We start from the raw sequence: 23,869 nt of genomic DNA, 5'->3' as shown, positions 1-23,869 counted from the left end.
TTTTTCTTTAAAATGGCTGTTTGCATGCTAGTTCATGTATCTTTGATTATTGATAAAATGAAGATATGATTTTTCAATTAATTATTTTTTCAATAATACACAATGTCCTTTTATTTTGATATGTATAGCACTTTGACCAATCTAAAAATAAATGGCTTTGTATTTTCATTACATGATTTAAAGAATTACTCTTTTCAACAGTTTAGGCAATAATAACATGAATTATGATTTCTGAAAACGTAATTCCTGAATGCTTTAACCTATGGGTCATCAGGGAACCACTTCCTTTGGTGTGTCTTGGGCAAATACAGACTGGTGGTGACCATCTCTTTCCAGGCTGCTTTTTGGGGGGGTAATGGTTTTCTCCCACACATGGAACACACAGTACTGGCTCCCACAGATGTCAGTAGTAGGAGAAGCCTCCTGATCTGACTCACATACAGCACCTTCATCATCTGGTCGCCGTTGTTGTCGGTGTTAAGTGTCGTCCTGCTCTTCTGAGATGAGCATACTACAGCGTAAACATTGTGCGGTGCTAGTGATCAAATGGACTGAACTATTTCAAGGCAGAGGAGTTGTTCCCATTTTTGTTTTGTTTTACTTTTTAAACAATAAAATATACAAGTCCAGTCATGTTTGTTTGTTTAGCCCTTAATCAGAAGGAGTCTCAAAGGGCTGCACAGACCACAAAGTATTGCAAACTACAGACTATTATTACACCATCCCCTGATCTAAAACCTACATGAGGACAAGGAAGAACCCAAAAAACTCCTAAGGATGTAAATGAAGAAACCTTGAGGGACTGCATATGAGGTAATCCCCCTTCAAGGATGACCAGGCTGCAACGGATATTGCAATAACAAACAATACACCGATATGGCGTTTTAATAATATTTAATCCTGTCTTTTGGTAAGGAAAACTGTTTTTTTTTTTTTTTTTAATTTGGGGGGGGGGGTGTTTGGGTTGAATTTTGAGGCGCTTAACCACTCGGGTTGGTTACGCCCATGCCTCAAACGACTTTAGCCACTTTTAAGGTATCCTGCGTTACCGTTTTTGACCACTAGAGGCTGCTCTCTTTCTGTGCATTCGCTCTGTCTGTCCGGGGTTCTTCAAGGTGGTAGGGGTTCGGCTATTTCCGTCACAACTCGGGTCTCAAAGCGCCGCGGACGGTGGAATGCGGTTGCCAGGAGCCAGTCAGTGGGCATTGCCGGCCAAGCGGCGGAGATGTACGCACCAAGCCGGTGGGCCACCACGACCGGTCGGTGTCGCAGTTAATGGGGTCATTTTGCAGGGAGAACGGCGCTTTTGTTAAACCTCCTTTCATCATTTTGAGGAAAACATAGGGGGCAAAATGAGAGCCTCGGAAGACCCTCCAGCATCATGGAAGCGCGCACTGCAGAGACCCACCGGTGGAGAACCCCCACGGCAACTTTTTGGATCTATTTTATTTACCTGCCGTTAAAATTTCCCATTTGCAAGGTGCGTAACAAGTGTATTTTAATGTTGAGGCTGCTTGTACTTATTTCGACACACCTGCTGGACGGGAGACCCGCAGCAGTGCGTCGTCGCCGCCCCCGGCCAGCAAGACGCCTTGTTGGCGGATTAATTTCGGAGCTGTGTCCGCCGCGGTGAGTCGCTCCATTGGTTGCCACTAGCGACCATCTGGTCAACATAGTGGGAGGAAAAGCATTTAAAATCGTGCGACATATGAGAAATGAGCATTTGCAAGAGAGTAAAATATCACAAGTAGCCTAAAATACCTTACCTTGCAGTGCGAATGCGTGAACGAGCCTAGCATTCGTACTGCAGCACTGTGTTTTAGAAAATGATGAAACTAGAGACATTTAGTCACAATCCTATTTTGAAAAAATATCTATTCAATTTTAAAAATTGTGTATCCTTACACAGGGTTCATACAGGTGCTTAAAATACTTGAATTTTATGTGTTTTTACGGATTAAAAAGGGCTTGAACTTTGGGTAAGAGCTTGCAAATGCTTGAAATTGTAGCTATGTTTCTCAACAAGTCTGCTTAAAAATTATGCCGACATTGCTCTCCAGTGACTTCACTTACCTCGTGTTTGACTGCAGCTGGCATAAGTCTGTATGGCATTGTCCTATAAAGCGTCCTCGCTTCCCATGGGTCGCGCCCAAGACGACAGCTACATGGAATGCCTAAACATGGCACTATAAAATGTGTATTAGCGCAAGGATTACCTACAGTATCAATTATGGGCATGTACTTATGGCAATGCAAAAATTGGAGTAGCAATTCCCATTGGTAAATTGTACTTCCTGTAACTGAAAATGTAAGCTACACATTACTGTCATGTTACCCATCACCTTTTTAGGGAGAGAATTGTTTTAAACATATTAACACACTTATTTCCAGATCCTCAGACTTACGTATTCACATTTTACTCAAGATCCAAAAATCCTTTGTTTTCTTAAATGCACGCGCAAAATTAAACATCGCATGTGACTTTGGCAAAAGACATCATTCACAAAGGTTTTTTATTTAAATGGTATTGGATTGTCTTGGGCAAGTACAGATAGTTGGCGCTCATCCTGTTTTTTTGGGTAGGGGTTTGCTAACCCACACTATACATCGAATACTGGTTTCTATGGATACCGGCAGTTGGGGAACCCTTCTGATTTGACTCGGACACAGCACTTCATCCTCTGATCGGCCAATTAACCCGACATGCATGTTTTTGGAATGTGGGAGGAAACCGGAGTGCCCGGAGGAAACCCAGGCAAGCACGGGGAGAACATCCAAACTCCACACAGGAGGTTCGATCTCATGACCTTGGAACTGTGCCGCACACGCGCTAAGCACTGTGCCGCCGTGCTGCCCTTAAAATAACATGTTTACGGTAATAGTATAAAAAAAAGAATCAAAACAAAGAACGGAATCATCCCTTGTTATTATTGCACATTCCCGTCTAAGCATTTTGAAGCATTGAGGGTGATTATTGCCTTCGGGTAGAAGCCGTAAAAGCATTGAAGACATTTAATGTCACGACCAGAACAGAAGCAGGACCCAGATGCGTAACATTAATCACAAGTTTATTGAGATATAGAGGAAAGTCAGCGCATGCGATCCGGTGCTCGCTGGACGCGGGAAGCAGGCAGCTCACAAAATCTGAACGAGTTCCACAGCTCACAGAATCGGAACGAGTTCCGAATGCGGAAGTAGATCTTCTGGAGCGGGATATCGTAGTGTGTTAGATGGAAAAAACAGTTTGTTAGCCGGGACGGGAGATCAAAACGTGGTCGGGGTCGGAAAACGGGTTGTAGCCGGAGACAAACGGAGAAATCAGGAACGGTAGGGTGGAAAACGGATGAAAAAGCAGGACAGACGGGAGTCAGAGTCAAAAGATGCTTGCCTTGTGAAAACAGAGGTTCGCTGAAGGACTGACAACAGGCGAGTGAAAGGATTGAGCTTAAGTAGGATGGGGAACCAATCAGGAAGCCAGCAGAAGCTGGCGCCAAACGAGCGGGCACAGGTGAAATTGATCAGTCATGATGACATTTAATCAGGGATAATATTACCAATCGCCCTGCGATAGTAGCCATTTAACAATCACTAACCTGAAATAACCAGTAGATAAATAATACATTTAATACATCATTTGATGCAATATCAAGGAAAATATTATATACAATATTTAAAAGGACAGTACAGTATCATCACATTCATCTCTGAACAGAAGATGGACGCTTCACACCGACAACGACAGTAAACAGAGGATATAGGTGCTGTATTGGAGTGAGATCAACCGGCTTCTTTGACTTCTGGTATCCATAAAAACAGGTACTACCTGTTTCATTTGGGGTAACAAACCCCTAACCAAGACTTTTAATCAGAGATACCTTTACTAGTAGTTTTGGTATCAGGGTGATACTATCCCTGCAATGGTAGCCATTTAACAATCCCAATCCTGAAATTAGATGAATAATACATTTAATGCACATGATAATATGAAGGAAAATATGATACAGAATAATTAAATGGACCATGTGTTTTATTTAGCACCTCCTAGTTGTAAAAACTTACAATGACCGGTAGCAGCAGTTGACCCAAATGCGTAACGTTGCACACAATGCTTTATTAAGAAATTGGTACAGGAAACAGAATCAGGATACAGGTAGCTGGGACAGGAGAATGGAGCTTGAATCGGGGATCGAAACAGGAAACAGAATCAGGATACGGGTAGCTGGGACTGGAGAACGGAACTTGGATCAGGGATCGATACAGGAAACAGAATCAGGATACGGGTAGCTGGGAGAGGAGAATGGAGCTTGGTTCAGGGATCGAAACAGGAAACTGAATCAGGATACTGGTAGCTGGGACAGGAGAAAAGAGCTTGGTTTGGGGATTGATAGAGGAAACAGAATCGGGATACGGGTAGTCGGGACAGGAGAACGGAGCTTGGCTCCGGGATTGATACAGGAAACAGAATCAAGGTACAGGATACAGGACAGGTCAAGAACAGAACGGGAGCCAGGGACAAAAAATGCTTGCCTTGCAAGTGCAGAGGTTTGCTGACGGACTGACCAGGAGTGAATGAGAGTACTGAGTTTAAATAGGATGAGAACTAATCAGGAAACGAGCAGCAGCAGGAGCCAAACGAGCAGGCACACGTGAGGGCAATGGGCAAATCATGTCAAAACTTTATTCATTTGAATAAAACTTAATTTGTTTAAAAAATACAATTGATTTAAATAAAAGTATAAATATACGAACACATTTAAATGAATAATAATACTATCGTATATATGCACATTTTTCTTTAGATATTCATAGGTTGAGAAATTTAGGTTTATTTTACTTAGCATGAGCCTCACATAGAAGGAGCTTTGTAGCACTCGTCACTGCACAATACTTCAACATCTAGAGGGCAAACAATACACACTGTTCCTTTAAAATTCTTTTTTTCAAAATCTAAATCATTTTTGCTGATGTAAGGAAACACTACGGGATAGTGGTATAAGTATGTAGTACCAGTATTGATGACGACTTGAGATTGGAGTATTGATATTCGTAGCATTCTTTAAAAAACGTGGTATCTTAACTCCCTACATTTTGTGGTGTGGCTGATGAGTTGTGTAAAAACAGTGATTAAAATCTGCTAAGGCGTGACAACTTGTCACGTTATTACCATGTTTTGCTATCTTATTACCTGGTTGTAATTATTATAAGTTTAGATCAAGCAGGCTCAGTCAACCACTACAACATCATGCCGTTTAGAAATCAAGTTTCCTAGAAAATAATACAGACCTATCTCTGGTGAGCTATTTTCGAAACCTGCCCGCAGGCTACTTAGGTTTTTTCAGGGGCTACCTGGTGCCCACGGGCACCATGTTGGAGACCCCTGCTCTAGATTAATGTGTCTGAATCTATGTGGTTATTTTTTAACAGTAAAGCATTGCTCTTTGCACAAGCTTGATTAAATAGTTAACTATTTACAATTGTGCTGAAAGCATCAATGAATAAACAAAACTCAACCATGAATATGTTCTGTGTGAATGCGAAAAGTCAAGTCATGTGACTGCACTTGTGTGTAAAGCGCTGAACATATGCTGAAACAATGCCTTGAGCTTCTAAAAGCTCTACCAGCATCTACAAATTATTTTTTTGCCAAAGATGTTTTAAAACATTTGTCTCAAACTTGACGAGATATTTTTTGGAGCAGGTCCTACGAACACCCACAAAATCTCGTGTTAAATCTTGTTGAATAAGTGCTAAGATATTTGAAGAGTCACACAATATCTAGAATACACAGTGTTATAAATAACAGCGCTAGTATATCAGTATATTTTGTGTGGAATGTATGTTTAAGGTTTATATAAGTTTGTTAAAGGCTTGTTTAAGTAACCTGTATTGTTTTGTCATGAAAAATAATCATTTAATAAAATCATATGCTCTATAAAGATAGATGGGCTTCAAGAGTTAGATTCCTTCCTCCTCCGTGGTAGAAAGTGGCCGTAAAAAAACATCCAACCATTTTCTTAACCGCATCAAGCTTTCTTATTCCCCTTTCATTTCAAATGAAACGTATCAACCTTTTTTTACACTTTACACCAACTATTGAATGGATACTGAACAATAAAAATGTTAAAGTTCTTAGCACGCTTCAGATACAGTACAGTACGTTTACACACGAACTAGGAAGAGGAAGTCGGATTTCCCTCTTCGGGGTGGATGCTGGGTGAGCTCTCGCAGCGCCATACGCCGGTAGCAGCAGAAAGAAGCACTACAGTACTGTCCTGTACTCGGAAAAATGTGCACAATACAAAATCTAACTTACAGCAATGTCCGGATATTTTTCGACATCCTCAAAAAAATGTTCGATGTACCGTTGTTCGTAACTCGAATGTTCGTAAGTAGGGGAGCGTCTGTATAGTATTTACTAATGCGCTGAAAGAAAAGGCTAATGAGGGCTGATTCAATAATAATTTGAGCACCCGACTTGCGTGGTTCGTGAATGAAAGCTTTCTATGAGTTGGTTCACGAAAGTGAACGAAGGGAGCCGGTGTTGTGCTGAGAATTGTCCCCCCGTCGACGATTGTACCCCCTAGAGGGAGAAGCACAGGATCTGTTAATTCTAGTAGAATACAGTTTATTCATGTGATACGTCTCGTTTGATGATAAGAAATCAGAAATCATTCCTAAAAAGTGAGATAAAAGTGAGATACGAAGTGGTTTTATGGTTTTAGTGACATAGCGCAAGTGACGTGTACACCCTCCCTCTAGGTGGGACAATTTTCAGCCGGAGGACAATTCTCAGCTCCCCACCAATCAATAGCCGGTTCCATCTGAGACGCCTTTTTTCTCTTGTGATTGGTCAAAATGCATTTGTTGTTGACTTTAAATTTGTTTTGCATCAAAATTTCAAAATTGTTTTTGTATCTTTTCTCTTTTTGTAGATTTATAAGTACCTTAATTATATTTCTTGTGTTTTTCTGTGTTAATGTATTCATATAAAAATGTGAATTTTTCCGTTTTTCTTCTTTTATATCTCTTTTGTCCTTTTTTTCTGTATTTTCCTCCTTTTTAAGTCATCCTGTGCATAATGTTAAATAGTTATTGGTAATGAAGGGATTAAAGCTACAAAAACAACCTAAAGAGCCGTATGGGACCCAAAAGAGCCAGCTCTTTTTCGTGAGCCGAGCCAAAAAAAAACAAAAAACAGTTTTCTATAAACTTCCCATCTCTTTGAGTAAACTCTGGCAAAGACGACAACGCAGTGTTTCATATTTGCCCAGACAGTTTCAAATTCTTTGACATACAACTTTTTAAAGTATCGGAAATAATTACTTCCCCTGGTAACTAGTTAATTATACTATAGAATAATTGTAACTAACTCCGTTACTTTTCGGAAGAAGTAGTCAGTAACTACTGTATAACTAATAATATTTTCTAAAATAATATGAAACTGCTCAACTGAAAATGCAGAGAAATTCCCTTTTGACTGATACAGTTACCCGTTCTGAAACAAATACTACCATTTTTACGACTACTAGTTTTTTTACTTAAATAACTGCAAACTTTATCAGCAATTGATTACCTTCAATAAACGTGAGATTGAAGATTTTACAATAACTTGAAAAATTGTGCTAAATTATCTTATATTTAAACAATTTTACATCATCAAAGTAACCATGTTTTTTACCATAAAACGATGTAAGAAAAATTGATTTGGGCTTGTGTTGGACCTTTAAAGATTTTACTGGTGGAAAGTTGAGAATACTGTATTATAATTGTGCACCAAAAGCCTTACGTGGGTAAATGCTGAGGAGGGATTTCTAAATGAGTTATGTATTGTGATTGTTTTGTAATTACTCATCAATGACCTTATCTGTGCGATTATTGAAAATGAAGGATTCAGTTGTGTGTTGAAAGCCATTTAGGGTGAAGTTATTCAATTATAGGTATCATTGCGAAAAGGAGAGATAAAACAAAAAAATTGATTCACGTTAAAGAAAGCCAGTATTTTCCTTGATATGATATGATATGATGATTTATGTGATAACATGTATTGAATGGTTTAAAAAAAAGTACTACTAATGCAAATGTGCTTGATTTGGTGCCACTCTTGTCCCCACGATACTCAACATTCACACTGGCTAAGTTTTTCTCATGCATCCATTTTATTTATAAAGATATATATCGAATTTAATGAAAATAAATCCTTTTAAGCTAGCTGTATTATATTTAAAGTTTTTCAATACATATTTTAAGTTTTTTTTTCTTTAAAAAGGGAAATAATGATGGTAACACCATTGCAATAATTCAAAACCAAGTTGATTACATGGTTTATTTTGAGACAAAAAAAGGAATAAAACATGTAGCATGTTTGTTTATTCATAAAAGAATACTGTTGCTGTTATTGTCAGACGTCTTATCTTCAGTTTTTTTGTCATGTTTTGATTGCCCGTACAGAAAAAGGTGGGGGGGAAAAAAACCCAAAAATGGAGATAATATAAGAAAAATCATACAGGCCTACAGTTTTTTCCCTCATGTAGTGCTGAGGTATTGGATTCGAGACTGCATATGACCAGCTCAGTAGCCTAGATGGTAAGGCGCCCGCTTTGAGACTGGCAGGTCGGTGGTTCGCGCCCCGGCCGAGTCATTCCTAAGACTTAAAAAGTGGTCGGCGGCGCCCTCTGTTGGCTGCGGCTGCATCGGCTCGCTACAACGGGTCAGGTGCAATCGACATTTCGTTCTGTGTACATTGTTACACAGAATGACAATACAAGGAAATTATTATTATTATTATTATTATATGTCGATACGAAAAATAAAATCAATAATGCCTCCTCCCCCTCCAGCCCTTTTGCCAATTTTTTTAACCAAATGTGGTCTGCGACTCAATACGCTTGCGTACCCCTTCTTTATAGCATGAAACGTCTCTTAAGCATCGAAATGGTCAATGCATCCTAAAACAGTGCAGATCTTTGTGAAAGCTGAGTTACAAGCATTCAATTAACCTCTACCATGTCCAGAAAGTGTCATATTTTGAAATCCTATGAAGACTGAGAGCTTGCAACTAATATAATGGGTATATTTAGTAAACACATGCATCTAGTTTTGATAATTACAAACTAAATATTTTCAACTTTTGGAATTTTTCACACAGAAATTCATTGGGTGTCAGCATCGACTTAACTGCTGCTGATTTTCAAAAAAGGAAATCTTAAGGATTCCTTTGCGCATCAAAACACTTTTATCATATAAATGCTGAGCATCCAGCATTCTTTTGCCTACTATAATTATCAGTGGGGAGTCCCTGAATGCGTCTGGGCATTCTTGAAAAAGGGGGTGGGGGTTGTTGGCGCTGACTCTGCAAGCGCTCCTGCTGCCCGGGATAACGTGACTATTTTAAATGCCTGCTAATCCACGCTAATCTGGCTACTTGGCCGCAGTTAACTCAAACCTGGGGACGGCAAACCCCTCCCAACCACGCACACACACATACGCATGGCCTCCATTTTGCCATGGTGACCCACAAGATGGTGTTTACAAATGTGCCGAGCCCCAGACATGACAAATGCCCATGATATATGTAGCTAAACTATGCATCCACTGAGCTGGTTTTCGACTATTAATTGGAAACGACGGGTACATGAAATAATAATTTTGCACTACAACTTGTGTTTCGGCAACAATTTAGAACTTCCCTATTTGTTTGTTTATTGGCTCAAATTTGCCATGTCTGGGGCTTTGTAAACAAATTGTTGATGAATGTTAGTGCATAAAAAACTGCCATCCTTTTCCCTGTAGTTTAATGAATTAATTCAATGTGTTTCAGCTCAACAGCCAAAGAGAAAAATTGGCTTGGGGAATGAAATGTCATTAAAAGAGCATCCTGACATTCATTACTGACTACTGAACTTATTACAAGGTACATACTCAAGCACATGAACACATTCTGTGTGCTCACTAATGAATACATGTCTCCCAACAGTGTAAAAGAACCGACAGCGTGAAAATGTTTTACGGTTCTTCCTCCGGGGCAAGCTTGTCCCTGCCCTCCAAGAGCCGACTAAAACGTCAGAGCAAGACTTTTACGCAGGTACGTGCACACTGCACACACATGCGCACCCATTGTGAATTAAGGCAGCACTTAACAAGTTGTCAAAATTCAATTCTTATTTTCACAACTGCTTATCAAATTTCGACCTGATACTATTTTAATTGTCATTTTTCATGGCCTGGAGGAGTTTTTTTTATTTTATTTTCTATATACCAAAGTCATATCCCCCTAGAGGGAGGTGGTGAGAGCCGAGACCACACTTTCATTCTTGACTTTTTCCTGGAGATTGATACATAGGAGGGGATTCCCAGCCCCCTCGTCACGCAGGGGAGTCATTATGATGGGCAAACCCCGACTCCAAACGCTAATGCCTAGCGTTAACCTGGTACCAACGTTGTAAGTCTTAGGTATGACTGGGACGAGACTCGAACCGGTGACCTCCCAGTCTTGGGGCGGGCGCCCTACCTCCAAGCTGGTTTACATTGTTTTATTTGTATTTGTACAACCATTCATGTCCATATTGGCCTGGTGGTTAAGATTTGGTAAGGGTTCGATCCCTGTCGACACTATTGTTACGCAATTGTGTTCAGAGAGAAAATTTATCGGCTCATTAATAATTGCCAAAATGCGGTACGAACTTTTATTATTTATGTCCGCATATAATGCTCACAGGATTATAAAGTGCACGTTTAAATTCCTGGCCAATTTGGGGGGTTTGGGTATGCCTTATAGACCCCTTTCTGTTTTTTGTAAACAGCTCTGCCTAGCTGTGCGTGCATTGTTTAGGCAAAAAAATAAATAAAATATAACATACCTGTCATTTTATACCAGCTGACTGACAGAAAAAGATCCTGGATCATAGACAGTAACATCTCAAATAAGTTGTGAAAGCAGCAAGAGAGCAACTTTGTTTTAATTAAAAGTAAAAAAGAAAAAAACCTCTTGATCGGTGCTAGGCGGCACGAGAGAGGTTGAGATGAGGTCATGAGATTAAATCCCCTGTGCGGAGTTTGCATGTTTTCCCCATGCTTGCATGAGTTTCCTCCGGGCACTCCGGTTTGCTCCCACATCACAAAACAGGCATGTCAGGTTAATTGGCCGGTACAAATTGTTCCTAGGTGTGTATGATGCGAGTGAGTTTTATGTCTCTGTTTGCCCGGCGACTGGCTGGCAACCAGTTCAGGGTGTCTCCTGCCCACTGCCCGAAAATAGCTGGGGTGGGCTCCAGCACCCTTACTACCCTACTGAGGATAAGCGGTGCAGATAATGAATGATCAGTGCTACATATTGATTGTGTGAGCCACATTGTGGAGTTTATGTGCGTGAATTTACTACTACTTTCCAAAAATGCATAACATGTTTTTGTAAAATACCCTTTGAATGCAAAAAAAAAATACATGGATATTTGAAGAGTGTATGAAAGGGAGTAAAAGAGTAAGAGTGTATCATGAATTTTCTGTGTTACAAATGAAAGAAGGAGGTAAAAAAGTGCTTATTCCTTTTTGCTTGAAACAAGTTTTTGGACCCAGGCGGTTTCTTTTTTGCAGAGAATTTCACCTGCTTTTGAAAAACTCTTTCGCAAGGTACAGATGAAGCATGGGTGCATAGATAGCAAGTTTCTAAATAATTGGAAGTGCATTATTCTCTGATTTCCATGCAGTACTGAAGGGTACTTTCAACTCTGGGGGCGGTTTCTTTGCCTCTTTTATATTGAACCACACTCAAAGCTAGCACATCATTTCCTCGACTCACGGCTCATGAAGCTGTCATCTAAAACACTCAGTGCACGCTTCAGGGATTCGAGTTGAGGAGCACATTAGTGGTACTCATGAAAAGAGCTAAATATGGCTCGTGAGCCATAGGTTCCTGACAATTTGGAACTATCAAAACGGTGATGTGGTTTCAGTCGGGACTTTCAGAGCAGACACACGTCGTAGGTCTACCTACGATACACATAGGATCTGAAATCTTGAATTTAACTTGTCTTAAGCTGTGATTGTTTCCTCGTTTCTAGGTCTTAGATGAGGGGATGGTGTAATAATAGTCTATAATTTGCAATAGTCTGTGGCCTGTGCAGCCTTTGGAGAGCGTTCTCCATCCGGGCACCGGTGCTGTGGAATGCTCTTCCCCCTGAGATCCAATCTGCAACCTCAGTGGAAATGTTTAAATCTAAGCACTTCTACTCTATAGCTTATGAATAACCTACTCTTCTCTTCGGCTCCAGAGCAGGGGAATGTATAATAATATTCTGAAAAATAGTCTGTGTAATATAGTGTAATAATCTGTGAAGCCCTTTGTGACTCTTCATGATTAAGGGCTATACAAATAAACATGACTTGACCTCGTATCCGCCAGGTCCTGTACCGCACGCTGAGCTACCGCGATCGCGTCCCGGCCGAAGCGGGAACCAACACCCGCAGCGACCGGCGCTCGACCACCGAATCCCCGGAGCGACCGGAGGATGACCCGGCCGAGCTCTCCACTCAGAGCTCAGCGCCGGGCGTCCTGAAGATCTTTGGCGACGAGATCTGCGCCGGTGCCAACTACAAGAGCGTCCTGGCCACGCCTCGCTCCAGTGCACGGGAGCTGGTCAAGGAGGCACTGGAGCGCTATTCGCTCAACAAGGACGCCGCCCACTCGTACGTCCTGTGCGATGTGATCGGGCGTCTGGAGGGAGCGAGCGGCGTGTGGCGGACCGAATGCCTTCGGGCGATGGGCGACAACGAAAAGCCGCTGCTTCTTCAGGAGTTGTGGAAGCCGAGGGAAGGACACGCGCGGCGCTTCGAGCTACGCAGGAGGGCTGAGGTGGACGAACTCAACGCCAAGGAGAAGGACACCATCACAGCCGGTCAGCATCCACGCACACAAAACATAAACAAACATTTAGGTTTCGCTTAGCAGCATGACATTTTTATGTATTTGTCAGGAATGGACCAACAGAAAACATCAAAGAAACAATGCTGTGTTTTCAATTTTGTCTTCTTGAAAACTTCCAGAGTTAATGATTACATTTTGTGCTAGCATTTTCACTTTAAAGGGATATTGTGTCGTATTTTGTGCATTCTGGTGGTTAAAAACCTTCATTCATTAAAAATAAAAGCGTATTTAATTTGAATGATATGCAAAAATACATAAACTATGATATAAATGTGCAGTTTAAAAAACAAACTTGAAGGTCGAGAAATTTTAAATTTATTTTACATGACATGAGCCTTAACATAGTCAAAGTTGTCTTGCTGCTAAAAGTACCCCCAAGTAACAGTCTCTTCTTTTTCCTCCCTTTTCTTTTTTTCTGCTTTGATTTCATTTTCCTTTCTTTTCCTCCATCTTCTTTCTTTTTTCATTTCCCTTTTAAATTTATTTTCCTCTTGTTTGTTTTTCTTTTTTCCCCTTTGTACCTGTTTGTTTTTTTCTTTTATTTGTCGCTTTCCTCCATTCATTTCTTAATTATTTTCTTTCTTTCTATTATTTTCTTCTTTGATTCTTGGTTTCTTTCTTTTTTTCTCTTTTTCTTTTCTTGTTTCCTTTTTTCTTTTTCTTTGCTTTTTTCTTTTTTTTTCATAGCAAAAGACTTGACAAACTTAATTAGAACAAAATTGGTCAAGTTTCTCCACTTGGAGTCTCTGTAGTTTGAATTTTTCCTTCTGCTTTGTAGCACTGGTTTTCAATTTAATTACACAATACAACAACATCTAGTTTTCTAATATTACACAGTGTCCCTTTAAGATTGTGGAATTATGAACTAAAGTCTTTTGACAGTAGCCCGCCAAATAGGGGCTCAAGCAGCGATGCCCAGGTTATCCATGCCATTTATAAGGGTAGCTAAAGAATAATCCAGCTCCTATACTACCTTTTTAGATTTGTCTTTTAGTTTTTTATTCCCGTAGGCGGAATCACAAAAAAATGTCAGGAACCCATGTCTGTAAAACACAGGAAGTTATTTTATTTTTATGTTTCCATTTTGGCTTGATAGTTATTAGACTGCTTTTGAAATATGTACTTACAGATTGCAGTTTCCGGATTACATTTGGTAGGCTTTCATATAAAATTCTTCTAGAATTGTTCTATTTTTCTTTTTGGTCATTTTCAAGGGTCCAACATTTCATACCTTATTCTCTCAAAGTGCTATAAAAACAATAGCATGAATCAAATTTGATTTTGGAATGTGAAATCTGGCAGTCATTCCTCTTACGGGAAGACTTGACTCAAAAAAGCCATGTCCTAAATGAAGCCGGTTGGACCATTTAGAAAGTCAAACATTTGAATTCATAATCTCAAAAACATGATTATAATAAGTCAGTTCAGTGTGGGGACATCATTTCTTTTAAGGAATGTTTTCATTTAGGAGCATTCCACAAAAAATATCATAATGTACTATCTGCAAGAAAACCAAAAGTCAGCCTTCATGCCATGTCTGGAGCCCTATACATCAGGTTTGATTCTTTGCAAAGTCAATGCAAATCTGGGAATATTTTATTCGCACAAAAGGTCTCATTTTAGCAAATCGTCGGGGTTCTTTTACCCAGGCGAGTTTGATTTAATCGGGCCTTTAGTTGGGTTTTTTTAACGATTAAGTCGCCATATACAGTGTATTTGGAGACAATTTGGAATGCATACTTAGCATGGAAGTCTCAAGAACCCCAAAAAGCAAGTATTGTTTTTAATTTCAGTTTACTGTTATAATCAGTTACCTGTTTTTTCACACACATCACACACAGAAGTGCATGCAAACCTGCTCGTGTGCACCGTTGTGATTTTTTGGGGGGGCTGCGGAAGTCTGTGTTTTCTCAGCCACTGTACCCTTCCCACCCCCGCTGTAGGGCCCAAAGTCCCCCAGTTCCTGGTGGCTCTTATGGGTCGCATGCACAGAAGCTCCCCTCTGCGCTCGGCTCGGGCGGCTCAGTCGGGCCCTAAAGGTGGGGACTGGCCTCAGGTAGGCCGGCTGTCAGTCATCGCCATGGAGACCAACCTGTCCGTCCCCTTCCCTTTCACGTCAAACGTTTGTGTCTTCTTCCTGTTGCCTTCTCATCCATTACCTCATTGGTCAATGCATGAGTGGTATAAAAAGGAAATAAGAGATGGACTGAGTGTTGCGTGTGTCAGTGGCATGCTTTAAAATGGTTAACAGATGTTTAAAAGAAATCAAGAGGGCAGAATTTTCACTTGATATTGCTTCACTTGTCAGACGTGTCATTTATGACAAAAAAGGGGAAGCATGACCATGGACTGAGGGCTTGGAATGCTAATGCAGAAAGCAAAACCGATGCTAACGATACTATGTGTTTTTCCTTTATTCACCTTGTCACATATTGCTGTTTTTCATATCGCCATTTTACATACCACTGCCTCTTGTATCGCCATTTAATGTATCGTCATTTTATGAGCAGTGTCCCTGTTTTTAATTGTATTACAAAATGCTAGCGCTAGAAACAAGGCTACTATTGCTTTCTGATACATCGACACACGTCCGTCGTTTTCCAATTGAATTTTTTTGATTGGCCGTTTCGATGTTTTTCACTGTGACACAAATTCTAATGATAAAAACAAAGCAATTTTTTTCCGTGTCATTTTTTTCAGTGCTTAACAACCTTTTCTGTACCACGGAACATTTTAATGTCTGATCATAATCTTACAGCCCAGCCCACTGATAACATTAATAATCATGTCTTTGATGATGATAATAATAATAAAAATAATCCCAAATTCACTGTGTAAACACCAAACCACTAGGAAAATGGATGATATTATAAAAAGCATTAGATATTATCATTAAACATCTTTTACTCACGATACCACATTCTAGAATTTTGTTTTGAATGAACTATTTCCCATTAAGCTCCATTTCAACATTGTACAACATGGCACTGTGAGTATAAATAGTGTAATGATGAAATAAAATCGAATGTTTTTTATCTTTGTCGCCCTTAAATCCTATTGGTAGTCCAGTGTTTAGGATTCAGTGCTCCCACCGCCACAATCCGGGTTTGATTCCCATTGCAACAGATGCTAAGGAAATATGGTTAAAGGAAATTTGTCGACTGATAAATCGTTGCTCATTACAGTGAAATACTAATGTACAACATTGGTGTAACTTACACCCAAAATGTTGGGGGGTGAAAATGTTTGTATAGAGTAAAGTATACACAAATAAATATCGTATAAGCACAAAATAAAGCAACCGCGTCCCAGTGGTTGCCTTCCATTTATTAAGCTGTTTGAGCTGCTGCAGTTTTAAATTCTGTTATTTTACAGTGTTGGCTTCACCACATTTGCGTGTTGGAAAGTTTCAGTCACACAACTTATTCTTTTGTTAACTCGTACTGCTAATGCTTAAAACAATGCTAACAATAAAACAACTGTTTGCTTTTGTTGCTTTTGAAATAGGTAAATTTTAATGCAAATGTAGGCCTCATGGCTTGAGCAAAAAAGAAAACATATGCCTAATTTTCATGGATTATACCATTTTTATTCATGGTACCAAAAACAGTTGTTAATCATGTCGTGCATTTCACATGTTAAAATGACAATACAAACGTTGTTCAATAGTGCAACCATGATTAAAATTATTGATTGACACGTTAACTATGAACACAAAACCAACATTACATTTACAATGTATTTATGTAATGTCCTTTAAAGTACGGTGCATCATCAGATACAACAAAGAGTTATTACCTTCGACGTGTTTTGTGTATATTTTTTTCCTTCAGGACAACTTTGTTTTCTCTATTCTTTTTCTCTCTCTCTCTCTCTCACTCTCTTTCTCTCTCTCTCTTTCGCTCTCTCTCTCTCATTATATATAACCTATTTTTACTCATAAAACAAAAAAAATAATTGAAAAATACATTTCAGCTTCTGTTGAAGTCTTTTCTGCTTCGATATATTTCACCAAAGATTAGCATCAAATAGCCCGATGTGCAATAAAGCTCAAGCCTGTATTTCTTCCATATTGAATAAAAGTCACAGCTTCTGTTTTTTAATATATTTCCCCGTCTTCTTTGTTTAGACATCAACGCTCAGGCACGCAAGTTGCAGAGGAACCGAGCCAAAGGGGCTTTGACCTTGCCCCGCTCCAGCAATTCGTCCCTGTGTCGCAGCCTCAGCGAGACTAGCCTCAACCAGGTGGGACCTTGACAAACTCAACTGTCAATCATCCTGACATCTCCACCTCCATGTGTTTAGTTGGCGGTGGGGGACGAGCCCAAACGCTACTACTCTACCCTTCCAGGGCCCTACCGGGGCCGAGAGGCTGCGTCCGGCGGGAGGCGGAAAGAGGACGCCCAGCAGGGCGGTGTTCGCCACTCCCTCTACCAGTCGCCGCACCTCCTGTTGCTACAAGGGTACAACAAACAGGTGAGATGGGAGAGAGCAAAGCAGGATAAGTGGAACCGAAATTCGTCTAAGGCAGTGGTCGGCAAACTAAGGCCAAGTAGTGAATATTAAAAACTAAGTAACTAAGTATTTCTAATAAAAGGTTACAAATCCTAATCAATTTTCATACTGCTATGCGTACATTCAAATCATGTAATCGTCCAATTGTAATGAATGGTTTTTTTTTTTTGATGTTTTTTTTTATTTTATTTATTTTTTTTATTTTTTATTTGCTCCTTTATATCATGCATGCACCTTATTTATGAAGATATTTATCAAATGTCATGCAAAATAATTTTGAAAGACGGGGGGATATTATATTATTCTTTGTTTCAACCCTAATTTGATGAAATGGTCAATTAGTAAACAAATATGAAATTAAATATAACAATTACATATAGATGTCTGCATGTATACATAGTTACCACAGACCACGTGACCTGATGGCAAAGAGCTGTGGTGTAACCAGCAAATTTCATCCAGTGTCTATTACTTTTAAAGGCATCGTAAGAAGACAAGGTGACGCATATTATAAAGATACTCTCACAAAAACAGACAGACAGATTTGACGCGAAAATTTCAGTTATTAATTCGGTTAAACCCCTAGGAATTAAGGAAAGAAACAGTCAGCAGAGATTATGCAGATTTGCCTCTGATACAGTAATTTCATGTGGACCATTATCTCGTACTGGCCAGATGTTTTTACACGTATGAGCAGTTTTCGAGCCTGGAAATAGCTGGAGTCATACAATCGGTTTGCCAAGGGCTAGGTTGGTGACGTTTGTTCAAATCCAGCAAATAGAAAAATAATCAAAAGCATTTATTTTGGCTTAATTCATAACTTGTGATACGGTGCTAAAATCTTGATGCCTACTTGTGGTGTCATGTTAATGACTAATAGACGAGGTTTTATGTCTTTTGGGTTACCCAATTTGTCTTTGATGCCATTCAGGTTATGTAACTTCATGTAACAGTTTACATCGGTATTTCAGTACAGACGTGATTATGTTTAACAAAGACAGGTATTACCAGTATTATTAACAGCATTTTTTGTAATTTTACTTGTTTAGCCAATGCTACTTCTACTGTGTAAAAGAAACACAAAAGCATTTGTAACTTCCACTTGGCAACTGGAGAACACCTTATTTACCACCGCATATGACGGCAGATCCACTACCTAAAACACTAAATATATAACGTATGTCATCATATATTTAGATACTTAACTGACACAAAGTGCTCTGAGCAAATCCTTGCGTATTATGAAGGAGCTTCTTTCCTGTTTATCCTTGCTGGCCATACCTTTCTCCATTGTTCGGACAAAAGTTTTGTCTTCTCACACTCCAGTTATGAGAATGTCAATTGTAACTATATATCTTGTCTTATGACTGGTATTTAGTAAAACCAAAACTTTACTGAATCTCCAGCTTGATTTGAACAACCGTTGATCCAATAAGAGAAAACCATTTTTACTCCGTAATCTCGGGTTTACTCTTCGCCACTACCCAGAGCCGATAACATACCATTAGTAATGGCACCGGTTCAGATAATTCCCGGATGGTGTGACGTCATCTAGGAACTATGTATATCTATTCATAAACAAGAAAAATAGGATTTATATATATTTCTTATGCATTGCCAAGATATCGGATCAATTCCCTTTATTGGCAGATACAAATGAATCAAATCAATCAATCAATTGTTTTTTCCTCTTGCTTTACCAATTATTTTACCTAAATGCAGCCAGCAACTCTTAAAACTTGCCCCTCACGGGTCCAATTCATTGTCAATCAGGTTTTTGTTTAGTTAACCTATTAATTTCAATATCATGTTTGTCGAGAACCTTTTTGACTCAAAGAGCCATAAAAAGCAAAATATTTCTATTTTCGTACGGAGCCACACCGAGTATTTTGAGACGACATTCAATAAAATCGCTAAACCCGCTCTACAGAAAACAGATTATTCTTCAGAACATTTTATTCCATTGTGTGACATTTGATAATTTGATCAGATTTATGAACTAAGGATAATGCCAGAGCCTCTGTCCCAAATATTAACAAATATACCACTTTAAACTTTCCCCCTTGCAATTACTTACGATCATTGAGGCTCATTGTGACTTAAATTTTTTGAATAAATGATGGTTTCAAAACTAGGTGCAAGCAGTTATTTTCTATAAATGTCACAAAATTCAGCAAACGAGGATCCCAACGTATTTACTTTCGGCGCAGACGGCGCAGGGCGAGAGACAGGACAGAGTGCTTGCAAAGCTCCACCCATCCCTACTGCTCACCCAATCAAATTGTTCTGGATGGTCTTCTGGTGTTTTGGCGTATTTTCAGTTTGTTATGCAGAATTTCATCATAAAGTGTCTCTTTAAGGTGTCTCAAATGAGCTCCCATATGAAGGATTCTTTATCGATGTATAGCCAAAACGTTTTTTTTTGTGTGTCTGCAAACTGTCGTGAAAAATATGCCCTATATTAACTGGACAGTACCATTCTATACTTCAGAGTTGGTTTGGCTTTGTTTGCATTTCAAAAGTGATGATTAATCGATTTTGGAACGGGATGGCGAAAATTTGCATGCAATCATGTTAGTTTTCGAGCCATGCGTACTCAAGAAAAGAGCCATATATGGCTCGCGAGCCATAGGTTTCGGGGAACCTGGTTTAAAGCATGACTCATCTGGCCATTGCTGGAGCATACAAATCCTTGAAGATTCATATTAAAAGTTTGCTATGCATCTGTAAAAACTGTCAAAATCAGTTTCAACTTGAGGTTGTTTTTGCTTTTGAACAACTTTAACAAGAATTTGACCTGTCTCAGAATGATTTTGAGATATATTTTCTAACTAAGACATTACCTCCAGAAACATGATGAACGGGGGAAAATTTGTAAGGAGCAAACTAAAGTTGAGGATTTGTTATATCATACTCAAAGGGACAATCAATAATGGGGGTTATCTCAAAATTGTACAAAGCACTGCAAATGAATCTCATTGATAATGTATGGATGTAAAGGTAAAAAAACTGGAAGCTAAAGTAGTGATAAAAGATGAAGATTGGAAGAAAACTTTGAAAGAGGGACACAAAATAACCAACAGTCTGTCATAGAGGGAGTTTAAATGGAAAGTAAAAATGCAATACTTCTATACACCCTCTATCACTTCAAAATATACATCCAAATATACCATACATCCAATTTATGTTGGCGGATTTGTGGGAATGTGGGGGATTTCACAGATATTTTCTCGGATTGCCCAGAGATATAACATTTTTGGAGAAGTATTCATGCAGAAACACAATTCATTAGTGGTTGGGAGTTGCGACTGGCTGGCAACCAGTTCAGGGTGTACCCTGCCTACTTACCTAAGGGGCTTGGATGGGCTCCAGCACCCCCTGCGACCCTACTGAGGATAAGCGGTAGAGATAATGGATGGTATTGTGTAGTGCAACAAAATGCGAGTGCTAAAAAGCACAAAGAAAAATACAAACTGCGGGGACTCAAAATGACCAAACTATACCTTTTTTCTCATTTGGGGTTTCTGGGGGTAATCGTAGCGGAAAGATGGCGGTCAATCATTTTAGCTCCCTCTAGATGACCCTCAATAAATGGATGGACGGTTGAGAGTTGTGGTTGGACCCAGTGACCTATGTTTTCTGAATTTTGCCAGAAAAGTTGACTGGTCAATGCAAATAAGTATTAAAGGTAATTCTTCTGGTCGCAAAGAAAATGATCACGGATTCCGGGTTGAAACCCCAACCTCCTTGACAAAAAACAATGAAGGGACAAATGAAAGAAAATCTATATTATGGAAAAAAATACCACAAGACTTAAATTGAAAATAGATCAATTTGAGAAATGATGGAAGCCTATTGCACCACTTCTACTCAAGGTCTTTTTGTTGTTGTTGTTGTTTGTTTGTTATGGGAATGTCAATTGTAACGATATATATTTTTGTGTTGTATGGTGGGTGACTCCACTCTGTTGAATTGTATGTGAAAACAAAAAAACTCCTGTTGATTTGGGTGTGTTGTCCAGGACTGCCTGGTGTACCTGCTGAACCGCGAGCAACACACGGTGGGCCAGGAAACGCCATCAGCCCGCCCCAACATCTGTCTGTTCTCTCCGGACGTTCTCCCGCTCCACTGCCGCCTACGACGGGTGCCCGCCCAGCGCCGTTATCCCAAAACGGACGATCCGGATGAGCCGCAGCAGCAAACGTCTTGCGTAGCGGTGGAACCCGTCCTGGATGCGACCGTTCTAGTCAACTTTTCCCGCTGCGAGCGCTCCACCACGCTGCGCCATGGCGACCTGCTCTCTTTTGGCGCGCATTACATCTTCCTGTACAAGGTAAGCTTGGAAATAGGGCATGCATTTTCAGAGATCCAATACAAACAGGGAATGTAGATTATGCACTGGTATGGTTTTAAACTTCCGGATTCATTTTATTTGATGCTACTGGACGTCTTCTGGTGGAGTCATTTCCTGACCGGCACCTTCGCATTGAGGCGGCAGTGTTTTACAGTTTCAAATATGAAACATACTTAGATTGTATAGCGCAAAGTTAGCATTAAGTTGTTGTTATGTAGCTAGGGTATTGAAGGAGGACAGACTTTTGCTCACTACACGCGTTTGCATCAACATTCGGGTTTCAAGACAAGACGGGTAAAAACATGCACTGGAGTGAGAAGTTTGAGGTTTATTACAATAAAATAAATACAATAAATAAAACATACTATTATAGGATTGTGAGTACAGTACAGCACTGTAATAGTTAACAAGTGCCTTTAAGAAGGCTGACAATCATTTACATACCAAAAGGGTGGAACACAGCAGTTAGTGGATGAGCGCACAGACAGGGGAACCCATCGCGTGGATCTTACACAAAGAAAAAGAAACAAAGAACAACGACGAATGGATAATTTTAAAAAAAAAGGAAAAAGGAAAAAATGTTCAGCAAAAGAAAACCCTAGCCTGAACCCGAAAGTAATGACTGAAGTTTTAGGCCTGACCCAAGCCTAATCTCCTACCCCTACTCATACTAGATTCTAAATTTTATTTTTATTTTGTATTATACTTTAATTATTTTTATTTTCTATTTATTGTTTGTTAATGCAACATCCGTTGCAGCCCAGTCATACTGGATGGGGGATTACCTCATGTGGGACCCCTCCTTAAGGTTTCTTCATTTTCCTTATGCTGTGGTTTTTGAGTTTTTCCTTGCCCTCATGTAGGTTTTAGATCAGGGGCTGGTGTAATAATAGTCTGTGGTTTGCAAAAATCTGTGGTCTGTGCAGCCCTTTGGGACTCCTTGTAATTAAGGGATATAAAAATAACCTTAACTTGACTTGACTTAAATCACTGGGGAGAAAACTCTTTTAATCCGAAATCTAGAGTCAGCCTGTTTTATTCATATTCACACAATAAAAAAATAAAAATTCATAATCATACAGCAGGCATTGCATCACTTGTTGCTTTAATATTTTTTGGGTGAAAAACAAACTGTGGTGATGATTGCAAACCCAAAACAATTAGATTGTGCTTTTTGTAAACTCATCTGACCTCTTGCTACAAGGACCCTACGGGCGCCAAGCCTCTGCCTGCCCAGACTCTGGCGCGTCTCCGTAGCTTGGGCCAGCTATACGACGGTGGGTCGGAGGAGGGCGGCACATGCAAGATGTGCGGATCCGTGCTCAAAGACCGTCCCTCCACTGTGACGGGTGTTCCGGCGCGGCGCGGGTTCAGGCCGCACGCCGTCAAATCTCACGTCTCCCTCGGAGGTTGGACTTTGGCTGGAACGGATGCAGGAAGAGGAGGACAGAAGAGGAAACTTCATTTGGAGTTTGAGCCGGCACACGAAGACCAACTGCTCAACCGCATCATGTCCCTCATTGAGCCTGGAGGTAATAACACCAGAAGATCAGTTTTTAGAAACATCAGGGACAAGTTCCTGAAATTGCGTGCCGTCTTTGACATTAAATAGGAGTTAGTCCGAACAACAACTGATTTGGATCAAAACTATTGTAAATGTATGTTTTTTCATCAACAATTAGAGATGAGCTAATCCATCATACGTTTTTATTGAAATATATATCAAAACATTTCAAAGACGACTATGGTCTTAAATTTAAAGGGAAATTGTGTTTTATTTAGCGCCTCCTAGTGGTAAAAGCGTAATTTATTGAAATAAAATAACAATTGTTTGAATAATAAAATTCCACAAATTATCATATACATTATGTGTTTTTTAAATACTCTTAGGTCAAAAAATGTGTATTTATTGGAGCTAAAATTATTGACCGCCATCTTTCTGCTACCTAAAAACCCGAAATGAAAAAAAAAGGTGTAGTTTGGTCATTTTGAATTTTTCCTTGTGCTTTTTAGCACTCGTATTTTGTTGCACTACACAATACAGTGACATCTAGTAGTCAAATATTTCAATATTTCCCTTT

The 23,869-nt window shown here is 39.6% G+C and overlaps 1 protein-coding gene across 1 annotated transcript in view; it reads left to right on the top strand.

Annotated features, from left to right (window-relative positions):
* Window positions 1-1,102: 1,102 nt before the first annotated feature.
* The window catches only part of radil (Ras association and DIL domains), a 53,394-nt gene continuing 30,627 nt past the window's right edge, over window positions 1,103-23,869 (top strand). The window contains exons 1-9 of the mRNA XM_088342214.1: window positions 1,103-1,480; window positions 9,818-9,910; window positions 9,974-10,081; window positions 12,398-12,890; window positions 14,863-14,958; window positions 17,049-17,164; window positions 17,225-17,395; window positions 21,456-21,767; window positions 22,993-23,320. Of these exons, the coding sequence (XP_088198340.1) occupies window positions 9,998-10,081; window positions 12,398-12,890; window positions 14,863-14,958; window positions 17,049-17,164; window positions 17,225-17,395; window positions 21,456-21,767; window positions 22,993-23,320 (1,600 nt within the window). The 5' untranslated portion in view covers window positions 1,103-1,480; window positions 9,818-9,910; window positions 9,974-9,997. The remainder of the gene's footprint in view (window positions 1,481-9,817; window positions 9,911-9,973; window positions 10,082-12,397; window positions 12,891-14,862; window positions 14,959-17,048; window positions 17,165-17,224; window positions 17,396-21,455; window positions 21,768-22,992; window positions 23,321-23,869) is intronic.

This window comes from Urocampus carinirostris, chromosome 8 (assembly GCF_059441175.1).
Source record: "Urocampus carinirostris isolate Australia breed hairy pipefish chromosome 8, RoL_Ucar_1.0, whole genome shotgun sequence".
Taxonomy (NCBI): domain Eukaryota; kingdom Metazoa; phylum Chordata; class Actinopteri; order Syngnathiformes; family Syngnathidae; genus Urocampus; species Urocampus carinirostris.
The sequence above is the reverse complement of the archived record's forward strand: the minus strand, read 5'-3'. Positions and strand labels throughout refer to the sequence as shown.